The sequence below is a fragment of the Lutra lutra genome, chromosome 3 (assembly GCF_902655055.1).
Source record: "Lutra lutra chromosome 3, mLutLut1.2, whole genome shotgun sequence".
In the NCBI taxonomy this organism is placed as follows: domain Eukaryota; kingdom Metazoa; phylum Chordata; class Mammalia; order Carnivora; family Mustelidae; genus Lutra; species Lutra lutra.
The window spans coordinates 50371343-50382872 of NC_062280.1; the positions used below are offsets into that span (position 1 = coordinate 50371343).

At 35.8% G+C, this 11530-nt stretch overlaps 1 protein-coding gene across 5 annotated transcripts in view; it reads left to right on the forward strand.

Moving 5' to 3' along the window:
* Positions 1-11305, forward strand: part of RIF1 (replication timing regulatory factor 1) — a 60219-nt gene extending 48914 nt beyond the window's left edge. For 4 of the 5 annotated variants that reach the window (XM_047721706.1, XM_047721709.1, XM_047721708.1 and 1 more), the window contains exons 30-36: positions 472-3726; positions 5419-5565; positions 5877-5954; positions 6043-6158; positions 6789-6942; positions 8866-8974; positions 9441-11305. In XM_047721706.1, coding sequence (XP_047577662.1) covers positions 472-3726; positions 5419-5565; positions 5877-5954; positions 6043-6158; positions 6789-6942; positions 8866-8974; positions 9441-9655 — 4074 coding nt within the window. In that variant the 3' untranslated portion in view covers positions 9656-11305. The remainder of the gene's footprint in view (positions 1-471; positions 3727-5418; positions 5566-5876; positions 5955-6042; positions 6159-6788; positions 6943-8865; positions 8975-9440) is intronic. The other variant, XM_047721710.1, reaches the window with a different exon arrangement.
* Positions 11306-11530: the final 225 nt, after the last annotated feature.

The window sequence follows — 11530 nt, forward strand, 5'->3', positions numbered from 1 at the left end:
TCTCATAACTCTAACTGATATACTTTAGCAAAATTGTAGTTATTGTGTTTGTAGATGTATGTGAATGTATCTGTGTTTAAAATAAATGGTTTTTTGCTTTATTAAGTATTTATAATTAGAAACACAAATTAATGGGCATCTGTCACCACCTTTGGAATATTTACAAAATACTGAAAATCAGGGCACCTGGGTGGCTCAGTTGGTTGAGCAACTGCCTTCGGCTCAGGTCATGATCCCGGAGTACCAGGATCAAGTCCCACATTGGGCTCCCAGCTCCATGGGGAGTCTGCTTCTCCCTTTGACCTTCTCCCTTTGACCTTCTCCCTTCTCATGCTCTCTTTCACTCACTCTCTCAAATTTATAAAATCTTTTAAAAAAAAATACTGAAAGTCAGTGATGTGCCTTTTGAATTCCAAAAGTTTGGGACTTGTTTGTTGCCTAACCTATATACATGTGTACGTTTCTGTGCAGGAGGAACAAACGGAGAGGGACATTGTTATTCCTCAAGATGTCACAGAAAACCGTGGTATGGATGAACATCTTGAAAAGGCTTCTCTTTCAGATAATGAGCGTGGTTCTAATGATGAAACCAGTCCAGAAGTACCGAGCAGTAATAATGACTCCAGAAAGAATGCTTTAATTTCATCAAAGAAAACAACTGAATATTCATCTAGTGCAGAAAATACTTCTGGTGTCAACATTAGCTCAGTTTCTAATGCCATCATTTCTGGAATTCTCCCACAGCCTACAAGTCGGAGGCAAACCTTTATTACTTTGGAGAAGTTTGATGGTTCAGAAAATAGACCTTTTAGTCCGTCCGCCTTAAATAATATGTCATCAACTGTTACAGTGAAAAATAACCAGGAAGTCATGGGTAAAATAGATAACCCACCAAAAGCAAAGAAAAGAGAAATGGCTCTTGCAAAATCTGATGCTGAAAAAATAGCACATGGAATTAAGAGATCAAGCCGAAGGTCAAGTAAAGCTGAACAAACAGGAAACAAAAGGTCTAAGCTCTTAATGAGATCTGATCTGGAGAAAAATACTCAGGAATCTATTGATGGCACAGTAGTCTTAGAAAATAACCCACCCGGTTTGCTTAATCAAACAGAATGTGTGTTAGATAATCAGGCTCATCTCTCTGAATCTACAATGGAGGATGAGGATACAATGCTTAAACCAACAATAGAAAATGTGGTATTACTAGAAGACAGTGCTGTAGAAGAGAAAACATTAGGAATCAATTTGGAATCCAAAGAAAATACACCCCCAGCTATAATACCAGCAGATCAAATGGTAGATGAGGATAGTCCTGTTCAGATAACTCCAAATCAGAAAACGCTTAGACGATCCTCAAGACGACGTTCAGAAATAGCAGAGCCTACCCCTGAGAGCCAAGAGAAAGAAAATAATCATCAAAAAAAAGACAGATGTAAGGAAGAAGAAAAGACCCTTCAGAAAAGTCCATTGCATGTAAAAGATGATGTGTTACCTAAACAAAAACTGATTTCTGAACAAACTGTACAAGAAAATTTAATTGATAAAGGGAATAATTTACACGAGAAGACTTTTGGGGAAACTAGCACTACTTCTGAAATTGATGAAAGTAAAAAAAAGCTAGACCTGGAGAATATTAAGTCTGAGGGAGACAGTGCCCAGGACATTGTAGATAAGTCCTCTGAAAAACCAGTGAGTGGACGAACACGCTATCAGACAAGAAGAGCATCCCAGGGTTTACTTTCCAACATTGAAAACTCAGAATCTGATAGTTCTGAGGCAAAAGAAGAAGGTTCTAAAAAGAAGAGATCTGGAAAGTGGAAAAGCAAAAGCAGTGATAGCATTGACACTGAAGACCAAGAAGAGAAAGTGATAAAACAGGAATGTGTAAATGTTGAAAACCAGACACTTGATTACAAAGCAAATTCTGAAGTGGGGAGAGACCTAAAATCTCAGATTTGTGAACAAAAAGATGAGAATACTATTGTAACTCCTAAAGATTCTACAGTTTCTTCAGATGTATTACAGGTTTCTGATGATGTGTCAACTGCTTATGAGGGAAAAAGTAAAACCAACAAATGTACAGAACATTCCTTTTCAGACCCTTCTGTGCCAGATTCAAATCTAAGGACTAGAAATGCCAGCAAGAGATTACAAAAACGAGATTCTATAGATAATAACAACATGGGAGAATCCTCAAAAATAGGGACATCAGACATTTCCTTGCTTTCTGAAAAAACTTTCCAAACACTTGAATGCCAACATAAGAGAAGTAGGAGGGTAAGAAGATCTAAAGGTTGTGATTGCTGTGGAGAAAAATCTCAACCTCAGGAAAAGTCATTCATTGGGTTAAAGAGTACAGAAAATTATGATGTAAAAGTCATTGAAACAAAAAAGATAGATATGCATACACCTGTAACTGTATCAGAGACCTCTAAAGCTAATCTGTGCTCTGAGGTAAAACTTTTGGATGAACATAATTGTGTGAATTTTCATTTGGGACTCAAGGAGGAGAATGATGCTGTTAATGATTCATTAATTATATCTGAAAGTGAGTTGAAAGAAAATACTATACAAAACCCTCTTCCTTCTGGAGTAGTAAATTTTGAAGAAGAAACTTGTGATATGGATTCTGAAGAAGCAACACCTCTTGAGAGCCAAGAGCCATCCAATAAAAAATGTAAAACTGTTAGCCCATGTTTAGGTGATTCTAAAAATAATTCACTGGAATGTTCTACTTTGGAGCCCAAAGAAGAAAAGTCAGAGGCTGTCTTGGAAAAGGAACTGAGTATAGAGAACATTGTCAATGTTGAAACAGATGCATGTAAAGCTAATGCAAAATTCAACCCAGAAGTAGAAGCTATTGAATTGGGTGTAGAAATTGATAAATCTGAAGCTAGCTTTTCTGAACAAAAGAGTACCGAAACTGGTATTAGTGAAGAAGAAGTAATGGAGATAAATAGTGACAGAAGTGATGAATCTGATGCAGAGGCAGCTGAGAAACTGAAGGCTGAAGAAGCAGTAACTGAAGAATTTAATTCTGTTGTTGATCATTATGATAATACCACAGAAATGAGTGCTCTGGTAGAGATACATGAACAAACAGCAGTTGGAGAATTAGATGAAAGAAGTCACGAATCTGGTCCAGGCTCATCTGAAGGAGTGAATGCTGAAATGGAAACTTGTGAAGAGACGGTGATTGGTGAGGTGAGCGCGGAAGCTGACCAAATCAATGAAACAGAAGGCCAGGACTCTACTACCAGAATCTCTACCAAGCCTGTACAAGCTGAATCAGAGACATCAAGTATGGAAGTCAGCAGTTTTGTTCTCACCACACTTGGGATGAGCACTGAAGAAGGAAAAGTTGACTCTAATGAAACCGAAACAAAAAATGAACTTAGTAAGTCTGAAGAAACAATATCAGTTGACAATCAAATGGTGGGAAATGATGAAATTCTACAGGAAGCTCACCATACTTCAGAGAAAGTGGAGGACACATCACAGTCTCTGACATCTGAAACAGCCATCTCTGAACTAATAACAGAAGACAATAATGCATCTCCTCAAAAATTAAGGGAACTAGATCCTTTACTTGTATCAGCAAATGGCAGTCCTAGTGGCGTGCAGACACGCTGTGTCTGGTCTCCTTTGGCTTCTCCATCGACCAGCATTTTAAAGAGAGGACTAAAAAGACCTCAGGAAGATGAGATATCGTCACCTCTTCACAAGGTAGGGGACTTGAGGCTGAATATTATTTAGCCCATGTTTAATTGAGTATTTGGCAGTACAGTGGTTCCTGGTGAATGACAGAATGTTAGATGTTAGATAGGACCACTCATTTTGAATAATTAACCATAGTGACCAGGGAAACGGGCAGGTAGAAAAAAGAGTGTTAATAAAAGGAAACTGAAGGCCGTATATATTCCTTTACTTTAGGACACTAAAGATCTTCAACCATATACATTATTCACCTTTTGCAGAATTGGTGAGGATCTCTTGTGGGTTTTTAGGTTTTGGTTTTTTTGCTCATAATGTGAGGAGACATTTAGAAACTGATAAAGTAGCTTTAGTTAGCACTCACTTTGTGCTAGGACATTATGTAGTCTGTTTCCCATTTAAGTTTTCATATAAATTCTTACTTCCAGACCTTATCTAATGAAAAAAATCTCAGGCTGTGCCTTTATCAGTTTCTGGATGTGATTTCATTTATTATTTTATTTCCCCATCTTCACTAAGCTGACTCCTTTAGTTTGTATTTGCTTTAGCTCCTGACCCTATAACTTGGACATAATTTGTTGAATGAATAAGTTAAAAAAGTAAAAGTTACATATGCTTACATAGCTCAGCTTGTCCTCTACATAGTAAAGGAGATGTTCTGAAAAGGTTATGTGAGCATTCTCTACCTATGAAATTGAACCTGCCATTTAATGTGGAATACATGTGTTTATATATACAGACATACATTAGAAATTGAAGGTAGACTTAATCTTGCCTTTGGCAAGCACATTGTGAAGACTTCCTCAAGATGTACCAAAAATTCTTACACTGAGAATTGAGGTTTTGGCTTTGTTTTGCTTTGCTTTTATATTGAAGTTCTTTTTTTTTTTTAAGTAACTTAAGTGAAGTCTTTGAAAAGTATGAAGATAGAATGCATTGGGATTGATGTCTTCAGTATATTTTATTTTCCTTCAGTATATTTTAGATTTTTAAAAAGTTAACTAATCATGTTTTGTGTGATAGTACCTCAGATTTAATTTTTATTTAGGTAACAGTAAGACATAGTTTTCTATAGCAGATATGTACGGAATCTGCCCACTCTTGGGAGTCAAGACCAGGAGGCATTTATATACATGGTTAGTGGTTATGCCTTATTGCATATTTATTTATTGCATATTATATCAAATAGCTGAATGAATGAAAGCATCGTAAGATTTTAGAAGAGGCTAAAATGAAAAATTGCCACCCAGTCGCTATGACTCTGGGACCCTCTAAAGAGTTTAGAACAGAGTTTAGAAAGGTACACCAGAAGTCGGTTAGTACTATTTCTGCCTCTTTACCTTGTATTTTTAAGTCACTGCAGTAAGCCCACAAGATTAGTGTAATTGGATGATACAGTTTCAGCTGCTACGTGTAATTTCATTTTTCTGCCACTGTCCCTGTTTCAGTCTTTGTTGGTATATTATGTAGAGACCATTTAGAACATGGATAATTGAATAATTGAAATGACCTGTATTACCTGTGAAAGCAGCCATTAGGAAGAAATACAGCTATGTACATTTGGCTTCTAATGAAGTAAATTAAGCTTCTAAACCTACATTCTATTTTGGGGGACCTTAATAGTGAGAATTTATGGTGTGGTTTTTGTTTTTGTTTTTGTTTTTTTTTTAACTTTGTAAATAAAAGCATGGCCTGTGTTTTCAGGTTCGCCGGGTCTCCTTTGCAGATCCAATATACCAAGCAGGATTGGCAGATGACATTGATAGGCGATGCTCTATTGTTAGGTCCCATTCTTCAAATAATTCTCCCATAATAAAAAGTGTTAAAACTTCACCTACTGCACAATCTAAGGTAAGCTGTGAGCTTTAAAATACACATACATGATTGCAGGTACCAAATTGCGTAGTGTAGTTTATCTTAAAACTAATAAAGAACAAGATGTCTTTGGTTTGGATACATTGTTTTGTCTGCAACATGGTAAACAAACATGAAGAGGTGGGAAGAGTCAGTGATAATCCAGTAATTGGTTAGGTAATAGTTTATTACATTTTACATTTTCTCAAAATTTTAGGAAATTACCGCACTCTAAGTAATGAAAGTAGAGTTATAATATAGTTTTCTAGGGTTCTGAGTTTTTTTTTTCTCTCCTTTCTTCTGTCTAGCATAATGCCACTTCAATCAAAGGATTTCTGTCCCCAGGATCACGTAACCCTAAGTTTAAGAGCTCAAAGAAGTGTTTAGTAAGAAGTGCTTTAGTTTTCATGTAACTTTATATTTTCATGTTCAGTCAGGTGACCTCTATGTAACGATTTTGAAATTTATTCTAAGATTACAGAAATGGCTAAAGAATCTATGCCAGGTCCAACAGAAAGTGTTTACCCAGCTTTGGTGAACTGTGTGGCTCCAGTTGATATCATTTTACCTCAGATTACCTCAAACATGTGGTAAGTACTTACTTGTGCTGATTTATGCTTAAAGATGCCAGCTGTTTAAGAGGAATATTTAAGTGATCAAGATTCTTATATTTAGAATTGACCATACATGCACTTTCACACATTTTGTTTTAGAAATATAAATTAATGTGGGAAGATGGGACAGGTAAGGCAATAAGAGAAACATCTACCATAATACAGTAATGGCTAAGATAATTAAATGTATGTGTAATATTTGTCAGATGCTGTGCTGAACTCTTTGCATATGTCCTCTTATTTAATGCTAATCACAGATCCCATAAGGAGTATAATAATTATTTCTACTTTACCAGTTGAAGTTTATAAAGGTTACTCCACCAAAGTCATGAGGCCATTAAGTAATAATGTAAGTGAAGCCTGAGACACAAATTGGGCTTAGTCTCTTCCCAGCATTATCGCTTAAGCCAAACAAACACATCAAATTCAAATTTTGTTTTAAATTAAAGGTATATGTGCCTGCCCTCAGAGTGGGCTAGGTGAGCCTGTATAAAATTCAGTTATGACTGAGCATAAATCAGGAAATCTAGCTGGATAGGCCCTCACAAATAGAACAAATGTGAAAGTAGTTGATGACATTTTTCCTTTTTTTCTTAATCTCTTCAGGGCAAGAGGACTGGGACAGCTCATTAGAGCTAAGAATATAAAAACGATTGGTGATTTGAGTACTCTTACAGCATCTGAAATAAAAACTCTTCCTATCCGTTCTCCAAAAGTGTCCAATGTAAAAAAGGCTCTTAGAATCTATCATGAGCAGCAGGTAAACATGTTATAAATCATGTATAGATAAATGATCCCTCAATAGCAATTACAGAAGTTGGTAGTCTTGCTTAAAAACTCATTTTATGCCCCCTCCACCTCCCCGGCCCCCCAGTCAGGATTAACTTAAAACATCACTTTATAATTTCATAGAGAGGTTTGCTTCTTGGTTTTGTCTGGTTTTGTGTAATGCATCTCTTTATGCTTTGAGTTCTCTTCTCCTATCCCCTTGTCTCATTCATTTCCACCAAATTGATGATTGGTTCCATGGCTGCTTTTCCTAAAACCTAGAGGTTCAAATCTAAACATTCTAATAAAAATCTTTCAAAATTGTATTTAACAGTATTTCCCTTTTGATGTCCAACACAACTGTAACTAATTTTTCTTGTTTACCAACTTTTTGCACATAAATATTTTAGCCCATAGACATTTTTCAAGATTCTGATAGAAGCCAAGATTCTCCACTCCCTAACCCTCAATAAAAATACAGATGGAGGGGCGCCTGGGTGGCTCAGTGGGTTAAGCCGCTGCCTTCGGCTCAGGTCATGATCTCAGGGTCCTGGGATCGAGTCCCGCATCGGGCTCTCTGCTCAGCAGGGAGCCTGCTTCCCTCTCTCTCTCTCTCTGCCTGCCTCTCTACTTGTGATCTCTCTCTGTCAAATAAATAAATAAAATCTTAAAAAAAAAATACAGATGGAAAACTCATTATTTCAGAAGGAGTCGCACTGTTCTGAAACCTATGCAGAGACCTTTTATGTGTTCACTGAAACTACACAAAATTGTGAATAAATGAGAACAGGTTATGTTAAAGCTTGAAAACCAGTGTTTACATTAGAATTTCTAAGACTGGAGTTAGCTAACTACTGAAGACTTCTGCTGTTTTCTTAAAAGTCTTTGATTTAAAAATTATTAAGTATTTGTAATCCTTAAAAACTTCTAAGAGACCCAAAGATTATATTAGTAATTTTCAGTCTCATAGAATTGTCTGCTGTGGACCTTTCATAAAAGTGGGATTATATGAGCCGTGGTCTTTTGTGATTGACTTCTTTGAGCATAATGTTTTCAAGGTTCATTTGTATTAGTACTTCATTCCTTTTTATGGCTAAGTAATACCCCTTACATGAATGTACAACATATAGGTCATCCATCAATTGCTTAACATTTAGGTTGTTTTTACCTTTTGCTCCTATGTACACTCATAAGTTTTTGTGTGGATGTGTTACTCTTTCTCTTGGGTGTCTACACAGGAGTCTAATTGATGGACCCATCAATATGGTAACTATAACATTCTGAAACTAGTATCTTCTCAGTCACTAATCTGTATGCCTAGGGACACCTTTCAAAATTGGATTGTTCTTTTATTTTTATTTATTTTTAAAGATTTTATTAATTTATTTGACAGAGATCACGCGGGGGCGGGGGCGGGGAATGGAGCAGGCTCCCTGCTGAGCAGAGAGCCCGATGCAAAGCTTGATTCCAGGACCCTGAGATCATGACCTGAGCTGAAGGCAGAGGTTTAACCCACTGAGCCACCCAGGCGCCCCAAAAGTTGTATTCTTTTTTTAAAAGTCCATATGTTTTTTAAGTTTGGGAATAATCTGCCTTGGATTTTCTTTTCTTATGCTGCTAAACTTGGGAAATACAGTGTAATTTTTTTGGCTACCTGGCTATTTCTTGAGAAGCCCATTAAATATTAGAGATACTTAACCAGCTTTTTGAAAAAACTGAAAAACACTTTATAATCCCATTTTTTTGTGTCACTAGTACAACATAGTTTCTTAGCAAGATTTGCTAAGCTAATAGTCGTATGATGGGCTGGGAAACTTGTCAGATTCTTTTCCAGTGGTGGTGGTGTTGGTCCTTTTAAAAGCAACTTTCAGTTTTTTCGTTTTGTTTTTGTTTTACTGGCCTGTGTGTAATCCAGGTAAAATCTCGGGGACTAGAGGAGATTCCAGTTTTTGATATTTCTGAAAAACCAGTAAATGGAATACAAACTAAATCTCTCCCTTCTGATGAAGAAAGACTTGCCTCAGGTATGTTTTAGCAAAGCAGGACAATTTTATTTACAGCGTCAGTTGACTTTGAATATTTGCTTCTAGTTTTAATTTGACCATGCTCTGTTAATTTGACGAGGTTTTTGGTTTTGGGGGGGTTTTTTTGGTGCCAGTGGCCAAGTGCATGAAAAAGTAGCTGATACTGATTCCAACTATGTCTAGTTGTTTTTCTCGAACTGTCAACCGCTACTCAAGGATATAAACTAAATAGTGTGTTTCAGTTATGCTGTTAATAAAAATGAAGTAGACTGGCTCTTTCTTCAGTTGCACTGAATAAGTTATGGTGTGGAGTCTTCTGTTGCCTTGTTCTCTTGAGGAAGAACAGTACCTCAGCCTGCACTCTCAACTTAAATCTTAGGCACTTAAACTTTTTATTAACTTAAAAGGAAATATGTACAACTTAAGTTTTATCTGGAATAAATTAATTGTGCTTTTTTTCTTTCAGATTTAATCGATCCTGTTGCTTTGGAAACTCCATTACCTAAAAATCTTGTGGCACAGATCAGTGCACTTGCTCTTCAACTAGATTCAGAAGATCTCCATAATTATTCAGGAAGCCAGCTGTTTGAAATGCATGAGAAACTTGGTAGCATGGCAAACTCTATAATAAAAAATTTGCAGTCACGTTGGAGGTCACCAACCCATGAAAATTCCGTTTAGTATTTTAAGAGAAAATTGAACTTTTTTTCCCCCCAACATCACTGGATTTGTTGATCATAAAATAAGTTCTGAAATATAGCACAGTTTCAGGCTGAAAGTTTGCAAAGTTGATAGCATTTCAAACCCTGAAGGGCTGTGACTTATGTAAGTTCAATTTTGTAGGTTAATTGTGTACGATTTTTGTTCATAAACAGTATTTTCTTGGCTGCTATGCATAGTTTTTCAAAAATTTTAAATATCTTACTGAAATGTAGAAGCAAAAACTAGAAACAAAAGCAGTTTATTGCACACATCTTAAACTCCTACATATTCTGATGAAACATTCATGAAAAATACCTTATTTTAAGTAAGTAAAATTTAACATTTCTATTTGAATTTTTTCCTGAACTGATAACGGTGTTTGTACTTGATTTTTTTTTTTTTTTAATTTATATTTGTTGTGCCTGAGGTTTAAGAAATTTGTTCTCAGTAGAAAACCTTAAATGAGATGCAAAAGAATTGGAACCTTTTTTTCCACAGATGTCAACTTTGGACAGCTTCCAAGAAAAATACCAAAAGCTGCAACTTCTGGGGTTAAAATAAGCCGAATTTACTAAGATGCCGTTCATTTGCATTAGCAAATATTTATGCAGCAGCATTTGCTTGTGAAAATTTAGTCGTATGAGACACACTTATTTTAAAATGCACGACTATTTGTACATTATGTATAGATTACAGTGTTTTTAATTTATAAATTTCAGCCTTTGTTAATGGCATGAATTTTTCTGCAGCTACTTGTGAATACCTTTGTTTAATAGAAACCTATTTTGTATATATTAAACACTGAGATAGCAGTGTGGACCGTGGAAGTGCTGTGTGGGTTTGCTGCGGATGTTTGTAGGATTCTGTATCTACAGAAACAGATAGTTTTGTACTTAGTAAAAACACGAGTTTTTATTTTCTAAAGTAACCAGAAGGAGTTAAACTTTCAGAAATGAGAAAGTATTATATGAAGACTTCGCTATTCATACCACCCCCCCCCCTTTTTTTGTTTGCAAGGAGGGTATCTGCCACTAGAAAGCTTCATTACATTTCTTTTTAAAGTGGAGAGTTAGTGTGACTATTTTTGTTACAACTTGGGCTAAATGATATCTAGGATTTATCTGTTCTTTTCACCTACACGTAAAGCAAACTTGGAAGAAATTTGAAATTGAAATTGTTCTTTTGAAATATGTATGTTTGCCTAGTTTTTAAAAAAAGGTGTATATAATTAAAACATTTGTAAATTTTACCGACTAGTATTAGTGCCTGACTTCCCATATTTGTTTCGTCTCTTTACAGTGAGAATATTTCCTTTGTTCTGATTAGAATGAGCGAATGACCTTCACAGTTTCATACTTTATTCAGAACTAACCAGCTTGAAAAGGCACACATTGTTTTAGCAAGTTACAGAAAGTTTAATTCTTGTGCTTAGTTCCTATATTCAGAAGGGGACCACCTGCCAGCCAGAAAAGTTGGTGTCTTTTTTGTAATTATAAATCCATCATTACAAATACTTTGGGGGTAGAAGTTTCATAGTCCTACACCAAGGTTGGGTTTAAAGGAAATTCTGGGACTGTAAAACTGAGGATTGTAAGCTGACAAAATAAGTAAAAATAGAAACTTTTTGACAGACTTATAATTGTGGTTTATATTGCCTCACATTTCCCAAATTATATTTTATACTAAAGAGGCACATAAATTTTTAGTTAACAGGTGTAAGAAGGAGTATGTATATGTGTTTGTATGGAGTCAAAATTGGCTTATCTCATGACTGCATCTTAATGTTTGTGTAAACTAGCTGGTGAAATAGAAGTTCTTGAGAACTTCGAACAGTATAGGAGAAAAGTGATAAAT